Source organism: Lycorma delicatula, chromosome 4, assembly GCF_047948215.1.
Source record: "Lycorma delicatula isolate Av1 chromosome 4, ASM4794821v1, whole genome shotgun sequence".
Lineage (NCBI taxonomy): Eukaryota > Metazoa > Arthropoda > Insecta > Hemiptera > Fulgoridae > Lycorma > Lycorma delicatula.
The window spans coordinates 10,969,436-10,990,497 of record NC_134458.1 but is presented as its reverse complement, the minus strand read 5'-3'; the positions used below and the strand labels follow the sequence as shown (position 1 = coordinate 10,990,497).

At 28.3% G+C, this 21,062-nt stretch overlaps 1 protein-coding gene across 1 annotated transcript in view; it reads left to right on the top strand.

Annotated features, from left to right (window-relative positions):
• The first annotated feature begins 185 nt into the window (after nucleotides 1-185).
• The window catches only part of siz (Brefeldin-resistant Arf-GEF family protein schizo), a 75,193-nt gene continuing 54,316 nt past the window's right edge, over nucleotides 186-21,062 (top strand). The window contains exons 1-5 of the mRNA XM_075362296.1: nucleotides 186-603; nucleotides 5,673-5,750; nucleotides 12,540-12,677; nucleotides 15,001-15,421; nucleotides 16,921-17,184. Of these exons, the coding sequence (XP_075218411.1) occupies nucleotides 359-603; nucleotides 5,673-5,750; nucleotides 12,540-12,677; nucleotides 15,001-15,421; nucleotides 16,921-17,184 (1,146 nt within the window). The 5' untranslated portion in view covers nucleotides 186-358. The remainder of the gene's footprint in view (nucleotides 604-5,672; nucleotides 5,751-12,539; nucleotides 12,678-15,000; nucleotides 15,422-16,920; nucleotides 17,185-21,062) is intronic.

The window sequence follows — 21,062 nt, the reverse complement described above, 5'->3', positions numbered from 1 at the left end:
TTATCGATAATATTTTTTAATAATATTTATGTATATTATGAATGTTCGATTATTTGTCATATAATTACATAACTAAGCAATTCAGTAACAAATAAGTAAACAGGTAAAAAAAAACTTTTACTTAAATAAATCCTGATCAATTTAGTTGGTATCCATAGAATATTATCTCTTTGGAGAATGCTTGTGTTTCTGCAAGTACCCACTGAGGTTCGTAATCGATCCATAATGTTTGTTTTTTGTTGTAGTAATTTCCAAACGTTTGGCTTGTAATATATTTTAAAAGTTATGTTGCCTTATTACTAATAAATTTATTTGAATATTTGAAATGGGTCTTTTTTGTTAATGTTAAACAGTAATCATGAGTGATGAAAGTGAAAATAAAATTCGTAACAGTGTTCCGTCAAATGATGTTCAGCCGTGTAAAAGTCGAGCATCGCCAATTGATGAACAAATATTATTGATAAATGAACAGTGTCGTGAAATAGAGGAATTAAAAGATAAATTAGATGTAGTTATGAGTGAAAGAGATATGCTTCTGTGTGAGGTCAGTCGGCTAAAATTCGAACTTGAAATTGCAGATCTGAAGCGAATTCATGATGATAGGTAAGTGTTTTTTTTATTGTATTTCTGTTATAGTAATTGATCTGAAAAACCATTAAGTAAGTAGTTAGTTCCTAGTTCCTATTGTGTCGTTTGTTGATGGAGAGTTTAACTGTGTCGTATCACTGTTCTGGAGTATTTTTATTAAGAGGAGTTAATCTTTTTCTTAAAATTAACTCTGTTGTTGCAAGGTATTACATTATCCTATCTGGTAGTGTACCCTGTTTTATTTTCTCAGCATCATGCATTTTTGCAAATTTGTGATATAATTTTTTATTTATTATTAAGCCCATACCAACGAGTTTGTGGTAGTAAGTTATGAAAATGTTATCTTCATATAAGTAAATTATTATCTTGTTTAGGTTAGGCGGAAATAAAAATTTAAATTGTAGCTAGTCAGCCTTCTTAGTTGATCTGTTTTGAAGGATTATTGTTTTATGCATTTATATTGGTGAGGTACCTTTAATGATGGCAGTGCCTAGTTTTCAGAAAACAGTTTAGTTTTGGGGTACTGTAAAAAATTAAAAAGATGTTTCATATCAACACTTGTGATGATTTAGCATAAAGTAACTTACTTTCAACTAATGTTATTACTTTAGGTGTCAGCTGTTGGATTTGAATGAGGATAATCATACAATTTCATTCAGAAGGTGTTATTTTCTACTTATGTTCTTTACATTAAACAATTTTAAAAATGTGTGCTTTAGATTTTTTACCATATTAAATGTAAATGCTGTTTAATTACTAATGTGGAAAACTGTTCGCTTTTAAGATAGGTTTTGCAGATTTAGCAGTTTAATCATTTTCACTTGAGTTTTGTTACTTGTCTGCATATTGAATTTTTATTGATTTTTTTTTAATGTAAAACTTGGTTTGTTGTATTAGAACAAATGTTTATTTTAAGATGTTCATAAAAATCCATTCTTAAATATACATGAAAATAACATATGGTGAATTATGCCACATCAGAAACTTGTTGCAATTATTGTAATTCATGTCTGAATGTTATTATCTCTAGTGAATCCTGTAGATACCCATTATACAAATTGGCATATGTAAATATTGGTCTAACCTCTAGAAAACTCTATATTTGCTGTTTCTATTTGAAAATACATGAAAAGATGAAACTATGTGTCTACTGCCATTTTATAATAACTATTCTGCCAATTTTGATGTAATTAATTTTTTCCTGACTTCTTAGATTTTGATTCGAGTGTTATTTTCTGCATTTCCTAGCATTGTCACTCTAACATTCGTAGTTGATGTGTTTTGAATTATCTCCATTTTCAAAACTACCTTTAGCACTCAGTAGTAACTGAAGTGCAAATCTGAAATGCATCAATTACGAACATTAGTGACAATGCTAGGAAAGGCAGAAAATAACACTCAAATCAATTATGATAATTCTAGCAAAAATATAAAATATTGTGAAAATTAAAAATTTTATCTAAACTATTCATCTATAACTTTGATTATAGTTGTTTTGTAGCTTCAACTCTACTTAAATGTCTGATTAATCAATATGTGCAGAAATTAATGTACAGGAGTTAAAACATTTCTGATTTTTATTTATTTATTTAAATTTTTTTTATCAGAAATATTAAAAATTTAGGTTTAGATTTCAACAAAACACTTTTTGCAGCAGTATCATGAAAACGGAAACAACTAAAAGATTGGTTTTTAACTGGTAAGTACCAGTTTTCTGTTTCTGTTTATTTAATTACAAATAAATGACATTATTTTTCATTCTACAGTCTTATTTCTCTTAAGTATTTGATTAACTTTTAACATAAATTATACTAATGGAGAGAGGATCAAAAAGTATGGACTTCTAAGTTTAATTAATTTAGCTTTGATTTTATTATAGAAAGAATAACTAATAAAACTTATTCTTATTTTCTGCTAATTTTTCTGTTTTAACTTAATTTTTCTTTTATTTATCAAACATTTTGTTTGTAATTCAGTTTTTCAGAGATATATCGTGATTGTAATTGAATTAAACTTATTCAGTCAGTATATGATGGTAGATTTCAGATTTTATCATTTAAACCAAAAACTAAATGAAAAAAAAAAACAACATATAACACAAAAACATTACAGCCTAAAAAACTTATAAACTAACATTATTTAACAAAAATATGAAATTTATAATTTAACCTAATATTGCTAGTAAATACAATTATAACTGTTATTTATGCTTCTATACCATAGATGTGTCATTAAAATTTATTGTGTAATTTAAAAAAATAATCAATGTTATGCAAGTAGATTTTTTTCATTAAATATGATTTTAAAATGTTGTTCTTAAAACTTCTTCAAGCATTTTTTTTTTGTATTGTTAAATAGAAAACTTCTATTTAGTTGTGCAATTCAGTCTAATTTAATTGTACTTGAGATGTATGAAAATTCTTTCCATTTGTGTAGTGTTGTATGTTTATACCTGATTATTGAATACCACGATTTTGTGATATTTCTTGATCAGTGTTATCATTTCTAATATATAATATATATATATTTCAGATGAAATATAACATTAATATTTTTCTTTAAGAGACTATAATAGAAACTTTGTTAAAACAATTTTTAATTCAGATCAGTGGCACTACACTTCCTAACACTACACTTTTACAGCTACACGTTTACAGTGGCACTGCACTTTTGGAGCTAACATATCAGCACGTCCTCATTGGAGTTTATTGTAGCACTGTTGAGGTGCCATTGAGGAATGTACTGATAATCAGCTCTGGAAGGCTTCTGGAAGAATAATTCTAGTAATTTAAAATTTAGTTGTTAATTTTAAATACATTTTGTTCACACTGTTTAATGAAATTTATATCAATTAATCACTATTTAATTGTCTCTTTTGCTATGTAAAATCTGTATTGATGATAAAAACTTCTGCTTGTATTATGTATCATCCCATGCAGATTATTAAGAAATGACCCAATTGGGTCACTTTGTCTTGATTCCATCTGTAACGTATTAAATAATTTGCTATTTTACCTTATGTTTGAATGGTTAAAATTAAATACATTGTGTTTATTAATAAGATTATCTCTCCACAGTTCACATTCATTGTTTCCATTTTTTCTTAAAATTACATTTATGCCCAGAGTTTTATTAGTCGATTTTTTGAAATGCTGCCACAACTAACTCTTGTTCGCAGATTAAATTATAATTTTAGTTTATCATGGCAAAAACAAGTTGTGATAATGGAAAGAACTTGAAAATCTTCAAATGAAAATGATCATTTGAATACTAATTTATTGTTTATTTATAACTGTGTGTAAGATGTTTGTATATTATATTGGTATTTTCTTACAGTACTTCTATTTTGCGATAACACTGAAAATTCAAACATTAGAAGTAACTTAAGTATGTAAGCCTGATCTACAATTTGATTGTACATTAAAATGTCTCATCTGTCTGTCCATGTTACTATACCCATTAATCTTCTTTTAGGATATATATTGTTTTTACTTTAAAACATTTGTACCTTTCCAACTTAAATGTATAGTTACAAAACTTCATAGATTTTTTTTTAAATTGGTTCTTTAGTTGTTGAGATAATAGGAAGAAAACAATAAAAGATCTCATTTATATTAACTCTTAAATATTTTTTCCCTGAATTATAAATGACTTTGGTTCTAAGTAATTAAAAAAAACTATTAGATACAGTTAAACTGTTAAATAGATTAATTTAGTTTGAGGTTATATACTTGCTACTGATATGAGTTTATTTTGAATAATTCGGTATATGGTTGTCATGGGTGTTTTTGCACAAACCATTGTTAGTAAAAATTTATACAAAATAAAGATGATTCACACCATCTTCTATTAATAATTATAGTTATTTTTATAAAATTAATGGAGGTTTGCACGCATATAGAGAAGGTAGAGAGGTGAAGGTACTATGAGGTTTCAAGGGGCATGTGGGTACCACATGTTCTGTATATTTTATCTCTTTGTAGATTTAAAAAATATAAAATTTATTGGCATTGTTTGGTTTCTGATAATATTTTTATATTTTCAGTTTTATCTTATTTGAGTTTTATTTTATTTTCAGTTTTATCTTTCATTTTTTATTTTGAGTAAGTACTGGAAAGGAATTGTTAAAACAAAATGAATAATTATTAAGTGATGATAAAAGAACAGCAGTCAATTTTAAAATTGTACCATTACTTTTTGGTCCTATGAAAGTTCCTAGTTATGTTTATTGACAGTTTTATAAGTAAAGAATGAAAATTTTTAGTTTTCACGTATCACTTTATTGTGCCAATATTGATTAATTTGAAATGTTGTATGTGATTTAATGTATATGTTGTGTATGGTCTTTGGTTCTGTATTTACAGTCAATTCTTTCATATCTTGTTGTTCAGTTTGCAACAGTGTTGATGAAAAATATAACTTCTAAATTATCTTTACTTGAAGGTTATTATAGTCTTTTGAAATAATAGAAAAATCCTGCAGTTGTAAAATTCTCAGTTGTAAATGAAAAATCCTCTGTTTTGAAAATTCACACAGTATTTGGGTTAAGAACATGAATTTTTAGATATTACTTAAAATAAAATATTGAGTTTTATTGTTTTTTCAGGGATACATCTTTTCTTCTGGAACTGTTTTTTTTAAATATCAGTATAAGTTTTAAATTGTGTTTAATATTCTTCTGTTATTCAATGTCGTGTAATTATTTATTGCATTTTATGTGTTTAATGTGGACACATTCCTCTTAACTACTTATGATTCCTTTAATGTATCATCAAATAAATATTGTAAATTTAATTTAGGCAAAATAATTTTTTTTTTACTTATCTGAGTGCTATTAACAAAGAATATATTTTGACATACATCAGTTAATGAAATTAAATAAAACTTTTATCAAAAGAATGTAATGATAATATTACACCTGCTTTAGTCGTGTAAGTGTATAGTAGTCGAGATAATCTTTTTTATTGTTGTTAATGTAATATAAACAATGTTGTATTATAATATATAATATACATGTGTGTTGAAAAATCGTTTGAAAATAAAATTTAAAATCTTTGATGAAAAGTTTTTTGTTGGTTTTTCAGACCTGGAAATACTGCAGCTAAAGAGAGAAGTGTTCACCAGCCTTATGTGAATGGTAATATAATGAATAGTAAAGAAAGGTAAGAATTAATCAGTGTATCTAAGAGTAATCATATTTGAATAACCATAACATATTATAAGCAAGTAATGTGTAAAAAAATTATAAATCTACCCATTTTATTCTGTGAAATGGCTCACCTTACACATATTTTTTTTCAACATAATGACGATTCTTAAAACATGTGAATTTATATCTCTCCATATTTGATTATTTTGTGCATTAATATATTCTGTTATGTGTAACCATACTTCATCAGTAAGAAATATATTATGTACTTATTTTTTATAAGTGATTGAAACCACTTGCAATAATTAATCCATTCAGTTGCCTGGTTCTTTAAGTTCTTGAACAATATTGACTTTTTAAAGTCATCATTTTAAGCTTTCTGTTCCTTTTAAAATTGTTATTTTAGGAATTCTGACCTGAAAAGATAACTAACCCAGCCAATTTTCCAGGAGACTGCAGTAATCTGTTCTTAAAGTCATTAACAGTTTTAACTGTTGGCACTGAAAGGTAACCAGAACATGAATTATCTTTTCAATATTTACAAGTTATGGAGCAAAATAATTCTTGCATCTGGATGTTTGAATTTGATCTCAGATAATGTTGTAAACTAAAAATTTGTCTTGTTGCTGTAGTAAAAATTTCATTTTATCTCTTAAAAAAAAATTCATTTTAAAACAAGTATGGCTCACTGTTTAACTAAAGGAACATTCTACTTAATAAAGAAATTGAGTGTTTCAGTGACCTAACAAATAACGTGCAATATTTTTATTGTTGGTACTCGAAGTTTCTTTTTTTGTTAGCCTGCAGAATACATGCCATTACTGGGTATAATTTTTCTGAGGTTAATATTGTTAAAACATAGCCGACAGTATAAAGGTTTCATAATGCTGGGAGTTTAAGCTAAGTAATGCTTTAATGTAGTATAAGTATCTGTTTTACTTGTTATGGACTACAATATGTGGAAAGATTAGCTTATAACCATTCACAAAAAATTTTATAGATTCAGTATCTATAAAATTATAATAGATCTACGAAATAGATAATAAATCTATGAATAAATTTTAGAATAGAACATTATACATAGCCATATAATATTACCAGGAAAAATATTAGTAGGTTTAATTAATTAATGTTTTGCTTGTAGTAGGTTTAGTTCTGACCAATAAAAAAAGTACTCTAAATTAAAACTATTATAACTTATTGATAAAATGACACCAGAAAATAAGCTCTTAAATTTACCTGATAATGTAAATCTAACAGAAAAATATTGGAAGACTATTGTTCAGAAAAAGGAAAGTACATTAATGATTAGAAAAGGTAATGAATACGATGTGAACTTGTGTAGAAAGATTATAATTTATTTCATATAAATAAGTGTTAAACAAGTAAATAAGCTGTAAATGTGTAAATTTTATTCTTATAAAAAAAAAAGGAAAATTAGTTACAACAGGCATAGCCAATAAGTGCAATTGATTTTTATGATATTTTGAAAGTTTCCAGCTATCTAGTGCAGTTTTCTTGATTTAGGGCTCAGAGGCATCTGCATCTACTGTTTTTGTAATGGGTGTTTCTATAATTTGTTACCACCATGGATTGCCAGGTTAGGTTGTGTTGTTAATTAGAACCTAACAACATAGTAATGGCTAACAGGCAATATTCATGATCTGTTAATATTAAAATTAACTGGTTTTTCCAGACCTTGGAACTACAAATCTCCTACAAAGGAAAGTTAGGGCAACTCCCTTCTTCTTTTTCCTGTTTAGCCTTCAGGAATTACCGTTCAGGTATTTCTTCAGAGGATGATATGTATGAGTGTAAATGAAGTGTAGTCTTGTACAGTTTCAGTTTGACCATTCTTGAGATGTGTGGTTAATTGAAATCCAACCACCAAAGAACACCGGTATCCGCTATCTAATATTCAAATCCGTATAAAAGTAACTGCCTTTACTATGACTTGAACGCTGTAACTTTCTACTTCCAAGTCAGCTGATTTGGGAAGACATGTTCACCATTATACCAACCTGGTGGGTTAGGGCTAACCGCTTAACTTTCCTAACCTTATCTTTAATCTTTGCTGTGGCATGATGATTATGGTAATAACTACAGCATAGTTATGCTAATAACTGGTTTACATCATATATCTTTGGTTGGAAATAATGGTTGATATAAAACTTAGATAGAACTAGTAATAGTAAAGAAGTTATCAGCTGCAGTTTGTCAAGTTATTTGCAGAATAAATGCAGTTCAGTACTAGGTATGGCACTATTTTTTATACATGTCATCAATTTACCGTCAGTGATCTTAAATCAAGTAATAATCTTTTAAAAATGTAAAATATGATACTGTTTAAGTGTCTCTATTAATATAAGTTGTTGAGTATGCTATATCTATGTTGAGTAATGTTAAAAAGTAGTTACTTATCATTTTTTTCAGTACAATTTATTAATACATGGAAATAAATCCAACTTTGTAAGAATTAAAAATAAATGTAGCAATCAACAATGATAAGCAATAATACTACTATAGAATGGCATATTTCATAAAATTCTTATATTTAACAATCTATCATAATATTTAGAATGATGTAGATTACTTACAATAAAAGTAGAACAATTAATGTCTAGTTTGATAATTTGGTGTTGATAAATTGATGAGGGAATATTTTATGATTGGTATTTTCTCATATACTATTTGTAGTCTTTTGTGGGGATTGTCATGTAAACAAAATGTAGAAAGAACTTTTTACAATGTAGATGTAAAGGTATTAGATGCATGATAGTAATAATAAATATGAAAATTGTGTGTAGCCTTAACAATCCATGATATAATTATGGTCCGCTCATTATTTGTTTAAAAAGTTGCAATTGATCATAGGTTGAGAGATTTTGAAAGGAATTTCAAGGCTTCCAGTGTTATTATAAGAAACAACAAGTAGCTTTTGTACAATGCTATTTTGTTATAAAACTTATTTTGCTCACTGTTACTTCAATATAAGCTGTCAGAGTTAAGGTAAGCTCATACAATTTTCATTGAAATCAATTCAACCATTCATGCATGGTTTAAGACAAATATATTGACACATTGATACAAGGATACACATTGATACATTGATACATTCTTTTTCATATGAAATGTGAAGACATGAAAAAAATGTTCTAAGCAATTTACAGATAAACAACAAATTTAGATATTCAGTAGAGTTCACTATGAAAATTAATTTCCTTTGCTCACTGTTAAAAAATATGAAACTATTTTTTAATAAAAACTATTTATTAGTTTGTATTAATTTTCAGAAAAAGTTTGATTCATAAAATTGAAAGATATTGTTTTTTTAAAACAATCTGTTGATCTCTGAAACCATTTATGTTTTAGGCCATAGCAACGTATATATATATATATATATATATATATATATATATATATATATAAAATATTAAATGAAATATAAACCACCAAAACACATAAATGGATTTAAATTATCATATTAATTCTAAGAATTGATTTTCACAGGATCTTGCATCATCAATTGTTTTAAATTATATAATTACATTAAAATAGATTTGTTAATAATTAGTCTAAATACTAGATTGCAGAATTTGCATATTCTTCCATAATAAATTACAAAATTTTCAAATAACAAATTAACAAATCAGAAATAAATTATAATGTAATTATAGAATTTAATAACTACTGAAGATGCGGGATCCTGCAAAAATCGATTCTTGAAATTAATGTGGTAAATTTAGATTATCTATTTACTGTATTTTGGTGTTTTATATTTCATTTAATATTAAATTTTTTAAGCACAATGGTCAATGTTAATGAATTATTAAATTTTCAAAAAAAAAAAAAATATATATTAAAAAAAAAAAAAAGAAGTTATCTGTGTGTGTGTATATATATATATATATATATACATTTTTTTGTTTATTTGTTTTTGGCTTTTTTATTGGCATTTTCTCGTGATTTAAAAAAAAATTAATTTATGTATAAAGGCAGTAAAATATTTGGTTGGGGCCTTCTTTATAAGCTTTTTTTGCACATAAAACTTTAGTGTTGTGTAAGAAACAGTATTATTATATATTAGTGTTCATTCATTATTTGATGGGGAACAAGTTAGAAATTAAATAAATATTAATAAAAATGAAATATGGCGGTAAAAAAGAAATTAGTTGCTGGATACTTAATTTGCTTTTTTTAAATATGCGTAATAAATATTTATTTAATCTGGACATTGTACAGGCGTTACTTATATCTTTTATAAAAGTTAACAGTATAATTCTAAACTGTACACCAACATTTTAGTCAGAGGGCTATTTTTACATATGATGTGTAATGATTAGTATTAGTTTCTGGTTTCTAACTTTAAATTATCTGGTAATAAATAAAGATATATAGCAACAGTATTATTCTAATCCACCAGGTTCATCTAGTGGTGAACTCATCACAAATCAGCTGATTTTGAAGTTGAGAGTTCTAAGGTTCAAATCCTAGTAAAGGCAGTTACTTTTATATGGATTTGAATACTAGATCGTGGATACCGGTGTTCTTTGGTGGTTGGGTTTCAGTTAACCACATCTTTTTAGGAATGATCGACCTGAGGCTGTATGAGACTCACTTCATTCATCTCACATTCATGCATATCATCCTCATTCATCCTCTGAAGTAAGATCTTATGGTGTTGGTTCCAGAGGATAAACAGAAAAAGAGCAGTACTATTCTGTTTTTTCTTTTTTTTTAATGAAATTAAATGTCCAGTTTTGAAAATTGATTGATATGTGTATCAGAAGTAACTGGTAATAATATGTTTTTAAAAGTGTCACTCAGAAGGTTGTACATCAAAAAAAATATGTGAAAATAATAATGATTAGATTGTTCTGAACTGTAAAAAAATAATCTGTTTAATTTGGATAATATCCAACTTTTCTTAAATTATGATTGTAAGAATATAAGACTGGCTTTACCAGTTTTATGGGTACCACTGCCACTAATTTGGAATATTGCATAAACATCCAGGTAGGTAACACCATGCATATTTGCACAGGCAGAGTCACCAGTTAATAGAAGCTACTAAACATGATGCTACAGATTGGTTCAGGATAGTCACTGATAATTCTCATGTACTTTCCCAAGGGTGAAGAGCGGAAGGGGACAATTAATGGCAATCACACTGAGTGATTGCCTTTTGATTGGAAGAGTTAATTGCCTTGCCCAGTTTCAGTTCTCTTTTGATATTGTTTGTTTATTCACTGTAGTAAATGATACATTCTGAGATTAATTAAAGCTGTGTGTTTCAAAGTGAATATCGGGATTTTAAAGTTACATAATACTTATTAAATTTTACTTACATTGATAAATTATACGTGAAATGAAAGAGCAACTTAGATTTCCTGTAAGTGTTAAATGTGAACACTGTTCATCAAATGGCATACATCCAGTTATAGGAGATAGGTTCATCCATACTTTAATCAGCAAGTCTGGAATAATTGATGCGACAGCTGCTTCAACCCTATGTCTAGGTCAGCTGGTAATAGTGGCACATACACTTGATCCTTTATAATTCCCCAAAGAAAAAAAATCACATTGAGTCAGATCGGGTGATTGTGGAGGCCACATGGGTCAGATCGGGTGATTGTGGAGGCCATGGCAAACAAGCCCTGTCATCTGTTCCCCGATGACCAATCCTGCAGTCGGGGAGAATTTCATTCAACCCGTGAGGAAGTGCACCATCTTGATGGCAAATAAAGTTCTGTGGTTCATATTGCAGTTGAGAAAAGGCCACATTGGTAGAATAGCCTAAGATTTCCTGGAGCTATGCACAAAAGACTCTTACATATTCAACATTATCTTCTGACACACTTGCTTGTCCTGTACTGCTCCCTTTACAAAAATACAGCCAATGGTTTCAAATTGTTTATATCATCCATGAATGTTGTTGTCATTTGGGGATCAGAATGGAACTTCAAAAGGAATGCACATTGAACAATAATTACATTTTCATACTTTGCAAACTGCAAAACTCAGAACGCTTTCTGTTGATGGGTTGCCATCTTTGTTACTAGCACTTTCAAGTGGAAGGTACAAGAAACAGTTTATGAGCTTGTTCACAGCTAAATCTGTTTGAGTGAGTTGCTCTTTCATTTCATATATAGTCAATTTACATAAAACTTGAAAAATATTATATTGCTTTAAAACCTTGATATTCATTTTGAAACACCTGGTATAAATAAGTAAGTTTAATTAATTAATTAAAGTGTAAGGTAAATCTTTAGAAAAATATTCAATTCAATATTATAAAATAAAATAAAAAACAAATTTAGATATTCAGTAGAGTTCACTATGAAAATTAATTTCCTTTGCTCACTGTTAAAAAATATGAAACTATTTTTTAATAAAAACTATTAGTTTGTATTAATTTTCAGAAAAAGTTTGATTCATAAAATTGAAAGATATTGTTTTTTTAAAACAATCTGTTGATCTCTGAAACCATTTATGTTTTAGGCCATAGCAACGTATATATATATATATATATATATATAATATTAAATGAAATATAAACCACCAAAACACATAAATGGAGTGTTGGTGGTTTAAACACATTTTTATTTAAATTAATAAATGCTTATTTATTAATTTTTCAAAAAATAATAAATAAGCATTAATTATTTTCAAGTAAGTATTTATACTTACTTGAAAATAATTTTTCTTTTTTGAAAATTCATTACAGTGAATTAAATTAAATTCCAACCTACTTTCATTCCTTTTTTTATTATTAATTTATGTTTAATTATTCTGTGTGCAGTGAGGAAATACAAGAAGGAGACAGACCCCAAACTCCAAGTTCTATGTTCTCGTGTCATGCATGGTCACAGGGCCTTATGAAAAAAGGATCTGTTCGTAGCAATGGAGATGTTCTTAAGAGATCTCGCATTCAGAATGTGTAAGTGATTCCATTGTTAAAAATTTACTTAAATTTTAATCAAAATTATAGATAGATGTCTTCTACTGTGAGTTGCTGGTAAGTAAGTTTTCAACTACTTTTTAGTTGATCTACCTTCATTTGAAAAAAATCATAATTTTGAATGAAATTTTGTGTTGAAAAAAACTTAATTTGTGTATCTCAAGGTGAGATTTATTTGTTATTTACATTTGTTTATTTTTTGAAATCATAGAAAATGATTTGCTTGATATGACAAAAATTATTTGTCTTATCATTCATAATTCATATCAATCATGTTATATCTACATTATTTAATAGTTTCATGATAGTAAATAACAATATATAATTATCTAATCCCATAGGTCTTTTATGTTTATTAGTGATTTCTATTAATGTTTTTACTTATTGTTAAGTTTTTCTTTTTTTTAATCTTCTAAGAATTTCTTGTTTGCTAAAAAAACAGGATTTTTTCAGTGTTGAAAAAAGTTTTATTTTCAAAATTTATTTTTGTTAATATTTGGTTGATAGAAAATATATGCTATACACACTAAAAATATTTAACATTATTTTCATTATATATTCCTTCAGTGTAAGAATCTATAAATAATGAATCATAAATGCGATTGTGAGTTGCTAACCAAGGAAGCAAAGTATATTTCCATATGTGAAAATTTTCTACTGTAACTATATCAACTGTGACTTGAGAGATGTGTTTCAGTGTTGCTGCAACATGTCAACTCCATATTAAAAAAAAAAAAAATATTGTTGTTTGTCTGTTTATTTTTATTAGCATAGCCTTCATAATTATCAGCAAAACTGATTGATGAGGCAGCTATATCATACATTAAAATTTTTAAAGGAAACATTACAACACATTGGCAAAAAAATGAACATACGATTTAGATTTAACACACTTTTATTTTATGATTCTCTATGTAATAAAAATTTTTTAAATTAAATTTATTTAAAATTAGCATCATTGTTAAATGTTTGGCAGAATATTAAACAGTTTTTATCCCGTATAATGTAAGAAATTTAAAAAACTTGTTTGACCTTTTACAAAAGATGTTAAGTCTTTGGATAGGAATTTATACTGGTTTTTTCATGTTGTATTCATGGGTAAGTATAATTGTTTTTACCCATAAATAAGTCTCTAAATAATATTAGATTTTTATTATTTTTAATAAAAAACATCAATTTAAAAATTTAAAGGTAGAATGTTTATATTCCTTAAAATATCCTTATAAGATTATCTGCATGTGGCTTCTGTGATGACACATATATTTATTTTTCAAATCTAAAGGATTTTATTCCATCAAGTATAGCTCCTTATAAATATAATATAAAATATCAAAGAAAAAATATGAATAATTTACTGTCATTCTTGTTCTACTGTCCTTCTAACTTTCTGCTATTTTGATCTATTAAGTAGAAGCTTTTTATATTAATATTGTTTTTTGTGATTTATATATATATTTGTTTTTTAATTTTTTCTGTAGATAACAAAAGTACATAAATAAGTAAGGTGATAAGGCCAATGTAATTCTCACACATTGCTGAGAGAAAGGTTCAGGCTAATACTGGGAAAAGTTCACCATAATCCTTTTCAGCTTGTTAGGAATATATCTGTTTTATTTCTCCAGAACATTGGGAATGTAAACAGTTGATCACCTTTTATCAAGAAGTTGGACAATAGTTCATTTTCAGTTATTTCACTCGACAGACTTCTGCATTAGGCAACTCCTTTGAAATACAGTTTATTCATTTCAGTTTAGCTTCTACTTATGTTTTACTCCATTGTGAAGCATTAGATGTTACCATCTAGAAGTCTTGTAAGCTGGAGTGTTAGTAGTAGCTTCCTTACTTATTTTTAAAATTAATTGTCCACTTGTATTTTAAAACATTTTTCTTACTTTTTGAATAGAAAATCCTTTATTAACAAATTTTTTTTGTTAAGTTTCTGCTGTTAACTGAAATTACATTTGCATTTTCCTCAGTTTTGTAATAATAGTAATTTTTAACAGGTATTTAATATGAGTGTAATTTTTCTCTTTGTTTTACCATTAATATGTATGTTAAAATGTCTTTCTGTCATTTTTTTCTTAAAGTAATTTAGTTCATAAAGTAAAATTAAATTGCAGTTGGTTAATGTTTGCGATTTGTTCGTAAGTGATTCATATTCTTTTTATTATACTTGCTTATTCATGATAAAATAGTTGGAACCCATTCTCCATGAAATTCGAAGGAGAATTTGTTTCTGTAAATCAGTAAATAAGCTATTTGTGTAAAGCAGGGACCTAATTTCTTCTAAAAACTTTTTTAGGTATGAACTTTCGCAGGATCTTTTAGACAAACAGATTGAATTACTAGAACGAAAATATGGCGGTGTTAAAGCTCGCAATGCAGCACTAACAATCCAACGTGCATTTCGTCATTACACATTATTAAAGAAATTTGCAGCTATTACAGCTATGGCAAAAGCTGAAAAGAGATTAAGCCGTCGACTCGGTGGATATCCTGAAGAAGGTAACATAGAGTCCAATGTCCATGTAGAATCAGATAGATTTCTTCCTTCTGGTTTATCATCCATGCCTGTCCGTTCAATGTCAATGCGTGAAAGACGTAATTTACCGTCCACAGTACCTGCTTCTGGTTCTGTTGTTCCACGTTCACACTCTGGCAGGTGTGACTTAAACTACTATTGTGATTATAATCCTCAAGATATCTTCATGGAAATTAATAAGGTGAGAATTAAAATGTATTTTTTTATTTAATATTATTGAAGTTACTTTCTAAACATTGATCTCTATAAATAACTTATAAATCTTACTTATTTTAAGGTAAATTTGAATTATTTGTATCTATTGAAGCTGTCTTAATTATTATACTGTAAGCATGCAGAATTTGATTATCAGAGTATGTTGGCAACATGGGACTTGTATTTACATATGTATAGTAATTTTAGTCATTTAATTTCTTATTGTTTTAATATATTATGTCTATTTTATTTAACTCGCTTCTATCTTTAGCCCAAGTATTTGAATATAAGCTATATTAGATCAAAAGGAAATATTAGTAATTATATTTATTTTTTGCTAATTTTTTCTGGAGTTATCTGTTTTGTGATAATTATTACTGATTTAAAGTAGTTAATAGTATTTTCTTTCATACTAATTTAATAATTTTATTCTTGTTTTTATAATATGAGTACATTAGAGATAAACCTTCACTAGCTAGTTAAGATTAGCAAGCGAAGTGAGCGTAGTTTAAGTTTGGTTAAATTATATTCATAATTTTATTTATTTTCTTATTTCAGTTTAGCGTTTCAGTGGTGCCATCTAAGAACTAACTAACTATAGTGGTAGATTGCCTACTACATTAATACCATTTATTCTCACTACTTATTTCTTTTCCAGTTTATTTTAAAAGCTCTTTATTTTACATTGCATTGACCCAGCATATTTTCACATTCTCCTTCATTATTACTTTTCAGTAGTCTCTGCTCTTATTTCTTTGGCTTTCCTACTATCCATATTTTGCTTCCATAATCACTGAATTACATACAGATATTTTTAAGAATCTGTTTCTAAGTTGGTTTGATACGAGTAGATTTTATTTTTGCATGATACCTCTTCTGATTTATATCAGTTTAGCTTTGATATCTTCCTTGTTTCATTCATCCTTTAAAATTTTACTACCTAACAATACTCTCTAACTTCTGATATATTATTTTCTTCTATCTTAATACTTAATTACTCATCATTCTCTTTTTTATTTCACTTTACTATCTTTGTTTTATTCTTGGTAATTTTTAAACTAGATTTCTCTTAGATTGAATCTATTCTTTATTACTTCAGTTCTCATCTTTACTTCATCTTATTTATTCCTAGTTTCATCTAAAATTATGTCATCAGCAAACTGGCTTTTTTATTTTTCATCTCTGAACTGTTATTTTAATTTCCTTTTAGTTTATTGCTTCATCCATATAGAGATTAAAAACCACTGAGGATAGGCTTCTTCTTCATTTCACTTTTTCTGCTATAACTTTTCATCAAAACTAATGATTCAATTTATTTATTAATAAATAAATAAAAAAATACCAAAGAGATACTGTTCTGAAGTTTAAATACAAAGTTTACAAGTTTTTAGTAGTAAATATGTTTAATTGCATTGTAATGTGGTAATGTGAAGTTTTTAGTGTCTCATTTTTCTTTGTCTGTGGTAAATTTTCCTTTATAAATAGGAAAATGAAGGAAGTCGTGAAATGGTTAGCTCAGCTGGTTCTGAAGTCAGTTACCAACTTTCGCCACCTCAGCGTTACCATCATCAAAGTGCAAGAAGAATTCCTCCTGAAGTGCCAAAACGAACCTCTTCCATTTCACTTCATTGTACAACACCGACATTAGCTAAAACATCTGATAGTGGCAGCTTATCTAGTGTGCAATCATCTGGTAGCGACACAACTATTGCACCCTCTCAGCAGACTAGCTGGGATAAAAAACCTCAGGTAATATAAAAGTTAACCTTATCTTCTATAATGTATTATCCATACATTTCCTGGACAAAAGAAGGCTGATTTAAGTATATACATTTTATTGTTAATGGTGACTCAGAGCAGGTGGTAAACTAATCTAAGAGTTGAAACAATGTTTCTTATTTTGAGTAGTGTATGTAACTGGGTAATCAGTTGAACTAAATAAATAATTTAGTTCAAAGTCATCATACTTGTAGCATTTGTCTGATAAAATTATTAATCTGTTGTTAATCATATTTTGAGGAAACTTTTATCTCAATTGGGTCTCCTGTGTGAATCATGAGACCTTTCAGTAGCTGTTAAGGGCGTAGGTCAGGAAGACTAAAACAGCCATATCAACAACACTCAATCTTCTGAGTACTGCATAGCTGAAACCAATGGAAAACTGCAGCTGTTTTTTTTCCAAGAAAATGTAGCTCTGCATTTTCATGTAACAAAGATGGAGGTGCTTTCCTTGGTAAACTATCTCCCATTCGGATCTCCAGGTGGGGACTGCTAAGGAAGGACCCGTTCCTTAGTTCTGCAAGGTATAAACTAGAGAATTAAAAAATAACATTCTATGAGTTGGAGCATGGAATGTTATAAATCTAAAAAAAGGTTGGTAGGTTAGAAAATTTGAAGAGGGAAATTGGTAGGTTAAATGTAGTAGGAATTGGCAAGGTTTGTTGGGAAAAGGAAAACAACCTGGGGTCAGGTGATTTTAGAATAATTAACTCAGTGTTAAATAAAGGGCAGGCAGGAGATTTCATAATGAACAAGAAAATTGGGAAGAGAGTAGAGTATTTCAAAAAGCTTAGTGATGCAATCATTGTAATCAGGATAAAATCAAAACCTAAGCCGACAATGATTGCTAACATCTTTATGCCAACAAGGGCCCATGATGATGATGATGACGATGAGGTAGAGTGTGCGTACAAAGAAACTGACGAAGCAGTTAACAAACACATAAAAGTGGATGAAAATTTAATAATAGTTGGAGGTTGGAATGCAGGCATTGGAAAAGGCAAGGAAGGAATTATTGTGGGCGAATATGGGCTGGGCAAAAGTAATGAAAGAGGCGACCAACTTATAGAGTTTTGTATGAAGTATAATTTAGTAATTGCCAACATCCAGTTTAAAAATCATAATAGAAGAATATACACAAGGAAAAAGCCAGGTGATACTGAAAGGTTTCAGGAAGATTATGTCATGGTTAAACAAAGATTTAGAAATCAACTTGTCAACTGCAAAGCTTATCCTGGAGCAGACATTGATGGCAACAATAATTTAGTGATAATGAAATGTAGATTGGGGTTTTAAAACCTGAAGAAAAGGTGTCAGATGAATCAGTGGAATTTTGAGAAGCTTGAAGATTTTTGAGGAGGACATTGCAAGAGGTCTGAGTAAAAAAGATAAGGAAGATAATATATAAGAGAATGGGAGAATGTTAAAAAGTAAATTCTTAAATCAGCAGAAGTAAACTTAAGTGGAATAAAGAGAATCAGTAGAAAACCTAGGATATCAAAATAATGTATATTGCAGCTGATGGATGAACGTAGAAAGTATAAGAATGCTAGTGATGAAGAAGGTAAAGGGAACTATCGACAATTAAGAAATACTATAAACAGGAAGTGCAAATTAGTGAAAGAAGAGTAAATTAAAGAAAACTGTTCAGAAGTGGAAAGAAAAATTATCATTGGTAAAATAGACAGAGCATATAGGAAAATTAAGGAGAATTTTGTGGTACATAAATTGTGTAATGTGTTAAACAAAGATGGTACATCGATTTATAATACGAAAGAAATGATCGATAGGTGGGTGGAATATATTGAAGAGTTATACGGCGGAAATGAATTAGAAAATGGTGTTATAGAGGAAGAAGAGGAAGTTGAGGAGGATGAAATGGGAGAAACAATACTGAGATCTGAATTTAAGAGAGCATTAAAAGATTTGAATGGCAGAAAGGCTTCTGGGATAGATGGGATACCGGGTGCAGAATTACTGTGCAGTGGAGGTGAGGAAGCGATAGATAGATTATACAAACTGGTGTGTAATATTTATGAGAAAGGGAAGTTCCGTCAGACTTCAAAAAAAGTGTTATAGTAATGATACCAAAGAAAGCAGGGGCAGATAAATGTGAAGAATGCAGAACAATTTGCTTAACTACTTTAGAATCAAAAATTTTAATTAGAATTCTGTACAGAAGAATTGAGAGGAGAGTGGAAGAAGTATTAGGAGTAGACCAATTTGGTTTCAGGAAAAGTATAGGGACAAGGGAAGCAATTTTAGCTCTCAGATAAATAGTAGAAGGAAGATTAAAGAAAATGAAACCAACATAACTGGCATTTATAGACTTAGAAAAGACATTTGATAACGTAGACGGGAATAAAATGTTCAGGATTTGAAAAAAATTAGGGATCAAGTGTGAAGATAGAAGAACAATTATTAAAATTTACAGGAACCATACTGCAACAGTAATAATCGAAGAGCATAAGAAAGAAGCAGTTATAAAAAAGGGAGTTAGACAATGATGTTCCCTATCCCTGTTACTTTTTAATCTTTACTTAGAACTAGTAGTTAATGATGTTAAAGAACAGTTTAGATCCGAAGTAACAGTGCAAGGTGAAAAGATAAAGATGCTATGATTTGCTGATGATGTAGTAATTCGAGCTGAGAGTAAAAAAGATTTAGAAGAAACAATGATTGGCATAGATGAAGTCCTACACAAGGACTACTGCATGAAAATAAAGAACAAAACGAAAGTAATGAAATGTAGTAAAAATAACGTAGATGGACCACTGAATATAAAAATAGGGCTAGAAAAGACAATGGAGGTAGAAGAATCTTGTTATTTGGGAAGCAGAATTACTAAAGATGGTTGAAGCAGGAGTGATGTAAAATCGCGAATAGCACAGGTGGAATGAGCTTTCAGTCAGAAAAATAATTTTTGTTCATCAAAACTTAATTTAAACATCAGGAACACATTTTTGATAGTATATGTTTGGAGCGTAGCTTTACATGGTAGTGAAACTTGGATGATTGGAGTACCTGAGAAGAAATGATTAGAAGCTTTTGAAATGTTGCGGCAAATCGATGAAGAAAGACGTATTGGGAAAATATAGCTAAAAGAACAGATAGACTTGTAGGCCACATCTTAAGGCATCCTGGATTAGTCGCTTTGATAGTGGAGGGATAGGGAGATAGGAAAAATTGTACAGGCAGGAAACATTTGGAATATGTAAAACTTGTTAGGGATGTAGGATGTAGGAGGTATACCGAAATAAAATGACTGGCAGTAGATAGGGAATCTTGGAGAGCTACATCAAACCATTCAAATGACTGAAAACAAAAAAAAAATATTTCAGTTGCAAACCATAAAGCTTTTATTACTTTTTTGAATGAAAAGAGTTAAAGAGCTGCTGTTGTTGATATTTTCTTTTTTTCATCATAATTATTCTATCAATATTCATTTGTCATTTACAAAATTGTTGGCTATCACGAGAAAACTAGCTTATTGCTTTAATTTAACAAATGATTGTTGGTGAGCATTTTACTTACTTGTAATAAGAGTATGTTAATTTTGAGCAGCCATTTTTTATTTTCCTATTCCTTTTTTAGCTTTTATTTTTCTTTGTCACTTTGTTAACCATTATTGCATCGTAGCTTAGTAATTGTATATAATGAAATTTTTTATTTTTATTTTGATACTAAGAAGTGAAAATGAAGTATGAAAATTTTTATATACAAGCCTGAATTATTTTTCAATTAGAATTTGTATTTTTTATAGGAAAAAAATACAAGTATTGGTGAAAAAAAAGTTTATCATAGATGTTTAAATTAGTCTTAAAAGTGCCTTTTAAAGTATAGGCCTT